Genomic DNA, 5,000 nt, shown 5'->3' with positions numbered 1-5,000 from the left:
TATATATATATATATATATATATATATATATATATATATATATATATATATATATATATATATTGTCAAGATAAATAATAATAACTGTTTAGCAGTATTCACTACTGATGATTACATGAAACTTAAGTACTGCTAATCTTTATTTATCTAAATAATATTATTATGTATCTAAATAATATTATTAATATTAATATATATATAAATATGTGTATATATATATAATATATATATATATATCTTTAGTGTTGACATTGTGTATAAGAAGATATGCTATATTAGTAAGAAAACATCAATTAATACAAATTCAGTTTAAAATTAACTGTCGTCCCGCAGTTGAATGGCTTCTTTCTTGCTTACGTAAAAAATGTAAAAAATGGAGTCCAAAATTTTGTTTCCACAACTGCCTGTTATCTAAATTAATTACGCCATGTAAAGGTGAACATTGCAACCTCTGTATTTCAAGAGCTTCGCGCACTTTTCGATCAAATTTTTTTGTTTCAACTTTAATTGTTTTTACATTTTCCCACTTAATTTCTTTTGAGCAAAACTTATTATGTGTGGCTATTGCAGACTGATAATGTTTCCCCTCATTTAAACTTTTTAGATGTTGCTGAGTTTGAGTCCTAATTTGAAGTTTACTTTTGCCTACGTATTTCTTTGAGCATTTGCATTCAATCAAATAACTTCCGGGTTGACTATTATGTGGCAGTTTAGTTTTGTTTTTTGAGGTTAGTAATGTTCTTAAACTTGGATTTGATTTTGAAGACAACTCTATACCTAGCTTTCCAAAATATTTTCCTTAGTTTTGGGAATAGTGATGGTATCCATGGTAATGATACAGTAGGCAGGTTAAGAGAGTCTGATTTAATTTTTGTTGATTTTTAGGGACCGTTTATTTCCAATTAAGTTTGCAATCCATTTAAGTTAGCATATGTTGTACCCATTTTTCATTAAACATTTGAATAAGGAAATTAATCTCATCTTGTAAATATAAATTACTGCATATAGAATAAGCCCTGTGAACGTAACCTTTAAATATTGCATTTAGAATCTTAGAGTCATAATTTGAACAAAGTTTAATTTTGGATATTAGTAATGACTTTCTTTTCTGTAAACTTTAAACTCGTATTTTGTTGTTATTTATTATGGGTAAATCGAAGAAGTTTAGAGTTCTATTTTCGCTTTCAGTTTTGATCGTATATTGTATTGCAGGATGTTGTTTGTTTAAGATAACTAGGAATCGCTCTGCTTCTTGAGTGTTGGAAAATCTAGCATGACTATCGTCGACAAATCTTAGATAAGACTTTAGGTCAAGAGGAGGATTTACTGCCCATTGCAATTTTGAAAGCGTTTTGTTCATGATGTTGTAAAAATGATTTCTGCAAGTACGAAAATGAATAAAAGACCTTTTTGACCAGAATTCTCAAGCTAATGGGTTTTGCTATTCCACAGGAAATAACAACGGTGTAAACAAAGCTCTACGAGTTGTCTTGTCTTAGATTAGTAAGCTTAGTAAAAATATTGTAGGAATCATCTTTATTTAATTGGTCTATAAGAATTAAAGTGGCTTCCTTTAGTGGTATTGATGGATACAAATTTTTTTACATCTAATGAAACTTGAACCACGTTTTTGTCATTATAATTAAAGCAAATTTAACTCCCATGAATTTGCTTTACTAATAAAATCATAAGAATTTTTCAGATGTGTTTGGTTTTTGTTTAGGCAGGTGGTATATTCTTTACTAAGTAGTTCAAAATTCTATAATTTAGGAGTGCCGATAGTTGATATAACTATTTTCATAGGGTAGAATTTTTTAGTTTGTGAGCTTTAATGAGACCATACATGCAAGGTTGGATGGGATCACTTGGATATATACTATCATATTCCATTTTTGATGAAAAATGATTCTGCAAGTACGACCATGAATGATAGAAAACTTGAAAATAATGGTCCTTTAGGTCTTTCATTCATGGTCGTACTTGCAGAACCATTTTTACAACATCATGAACAAAACGCTTTGAAAATTGCAATGGCAGTAAATCCTCCTCTTGACATAAAAACCTATGTAAGATTTGTTGATGATAGTCACACTAGATTTTCCAACACTCAAGAAAGCAGAGCAATTCCTAATTATCTTAAACAAACAACATCCTGCAATACAATATATGTATTAAGAGAATTTGTATTAATTGATGTTTTTCTTACTATATATATATATATATATATATATATATATATATATATATATATATCTATATATATTATCTATATATTATTATCTATATATATATAATATATATATATATATAAATATTATATATATATAAAAATATATATATATATATTAATATATATATATATATATATATATATATATATATATATTATATATATACATATATATACATATATATTTTATAAAAAATTGCATTAGGTTTTGGTTATATATTATTTTAATTATTTTATAGTGATATTTTGGCTAACATAGTATAAGCCATTATCAAACTGAAAAAAACCGTTATACAAATTCATAAAATTTAAACGAAATTGATGTCATTGCAATTTAACAGACTTTGATTGTTAAGTTTAACAAAAAATCTTTTATTAGTTTCCTTGTAGTTTTTTCCTTTGATGTTCAAACTTTTAAGCTTTTTCTATGTTTCTTGAAATAAAAAAAGATTATTGTTTAAAAAAAATTAGTTCTTTGATGTTTATATCATTTTATATCTAGAATGCTAATTTCAACCAATACTTTTAACTCTTTTTTAAGGTTTTTTAGGGTTTACTTTTTTTTTTTTTTTGTGTTACAAAAAAATTGTTGAAAGGCTAATACGTTTACTATCACACTTTTACATACATAATTTACTTCAGATAATCTGTTGCTTGTTTTTGCTGTAAAGAAATATACATTTTGATGGTCTTTGTCATTAATTTTTTATTTGTAATAAATAAGTTTATTATTATTATTTTAATAATGTTGTTAATAGTTGTGATCAGTCATTTATTTGATTTTAGTCTTACGTCATTGTGAATCTGCAGGATAAAATCAATTTTTTGTTTTCATTTATCAAAAGTCATTTAAAAACAAAATGCATTGTTTTTATGTCAAGTTGCAAGCAGGTATTTGATTTCAATATATATTATTTATAGTCAAGTTTTTTTTAAAATATAAAATTAAAATAAAAATCTTTTTTTTAAAAACTAATAATGCATACCAATAATCTTGGTATATAAAGTAGAGTGCTCAATATTTTAAAAGAGCAGACCAATAATGAAGCAATGAAACACATATAAAATAAAATAAAATTTGAACTTTGACTATCTTATAGCCTGCTTCTACATCAACTGAGGGTTTTGTCTTAGGGAGGAATTGTTTTTTTTTTCTTTTTTTTTTTTTTCTATCAAGTCAGCATTTTTATCTAAATCGAAAAGTATTTAAACCATGTATGTATATATATATATATATATATATATATATATATATATATATATATATATATATATATATATATATATATATATATATATATATATATATATATATATATATATATATATTTATTATATATATATATATATATATTTATAAGTTTATATTTAGTTATAAATTTATAGCATATTCTTGATATATTTGACATGCTGATATATCCTGATAACATTCCCAAAATCCTAATTTATTGATCCTGCCTATGGACCCTTTATCCATAGCTAGTTTTCGAGGTTGGTAAGTAAATTTCCTAGAGTGGCTTTAGTTTAGGTGCCTTAATTAAGTGGTTTAATAAATTGACAAAACAAAAAAAAAAACAAGTGTATGAGTTTTATTATTATTTTTTTTTTTTTTAAGTTTTGAGTTATTTTTTATTTTTATTTTTTTTTTATGTTTGCTTGAGTACTTAAAAAATTAACATGTTTTATTATTAACAATATTGATATTAAATTGTTAGCAACATTTGCATTAAATTGAAATTTTATTGTTTAAAAATATATAATTGCATTACACTCACTTGTATGTATTTTTATTGGTTGATAAAAAAACATATTTTTAACGAACTAAATTAAGCAAAGCAAAAGAAAGTTTCTTTATTTTGCTTTGTCATATTATATATACTAAGAAGGTTTAATATACAGGAAGCGGTGTCACGTGACTTTTTTGAAGCCAGTTTTTAAACGGCCGCCATCTTGGTGAACCCAAAACATTTCACGGAACTTAAGATTTTACTAAAAAATTTATCAAAAGATTTCACCAAATGATTGAATTATTCATCAGTTTATGTTTGGCAGCTTATACCATCTTATAAAGAATTATTTGCTAACTGATTGCCTTTTTCAGTTTATTCTAATAACATTTGGAATACTGAAATAGACATTCAGATAGCTGTATTTCAACATGATACTAAAAGATATTGTCAAGATCATATAAAGGATTCTTGAGAAAATAAAACCAAGTGTTTGTGAGTTTTTATCCTATATTTAAACAATTAAAACACATAAAAGATTGTTGCTTAAACTTACAGCTTATGGGATATCTGGTCTAGAATACACTTATTTAAGCATTTTTAAAAGAAAGAAAACAAAGAGTTGTGATAGGCGAAAATGTATCCTCTTGGGCAGAAATTACCAGTGGTGTGCTACAAGGGTCAGTAATTGGGCCACTCTTGTTTGTACTATTTAAAAACGATTTGCCTGAAACTCTAAAAAATCTAACCAAGCTGTATGCAGATGACACCAAAATTTTGAATGAAATGCTTTCCAGTGCATCAACTCTTTCTTTGCAATCAGATCTTGATTTAGCTTTTAAGTGGACTCAAGACTGGCTTGTAAAATTTAGCATTTCAAAATGTATGGTCATGCACTTTGGCCGGCATAACAAAAAATCACCCCTTTATATCAATGATCAAAAGTTAAACATAACAGAATCTGAAAGTGATCTTGGAGTAATCTTCTCAAGCAATCTGAAATGGAAAAATCATGTTATAAAATGCGTAGGCAAAGCCAACCA

The 5,000-nt window shown here is 25.4% G+C and overlaps 2 protein-coding genes across 3 annotated transcripts in view; one reads left to right on the top strand and one right to left on the bottom strand.

Moving 5' to 3' along the window:
* The window catches only part of LOC136087340 (zinc transporter ZIP12-like), a 93,085-nt gene that overhangs the window by 46,067 nt on the left and 42,018 nt on the right, over positions 1-5,000 (bottom strand). The window lies entirely within an intron of this gene.
* Positions 3,021-5,000, top strand: part of LOC136087166 (uncharacterized) — a 26,708-nt gene continuing 24,728 nt past the window's right edge. The window contains exon 1 of the mRNA XM_065809667.1: positions 3,021-3,121. Within this exon, the coding sequence (XP_065665739.1) occupies positions 3,104-3,121 (18 nt within the window). The 5' untranslated portion in view covers positions 3,021-3,103. The remainder of the gene's footprint in view (positions 3,122-5,000) is intronic.

This window comes from Hydra vulgaris, chromosome 11 (assembly GCF_038396675.1).
Source record: "Hydra vulgaris chromosome 11, alternate assembly HydraT2T_AEP".
Classification (NCBI taxonomy): Eukaryota; Metazoa; Cnidaria; class Hydrozoa; order Anthoathecata; family Hydridae; genus Hydra; species Hydra vulgaris.
The sequence above is the reverse complement of the archived record's forward strand: the minus strand, read 5'-3'. Positions and strand labels throughout refer to the sequence as shown.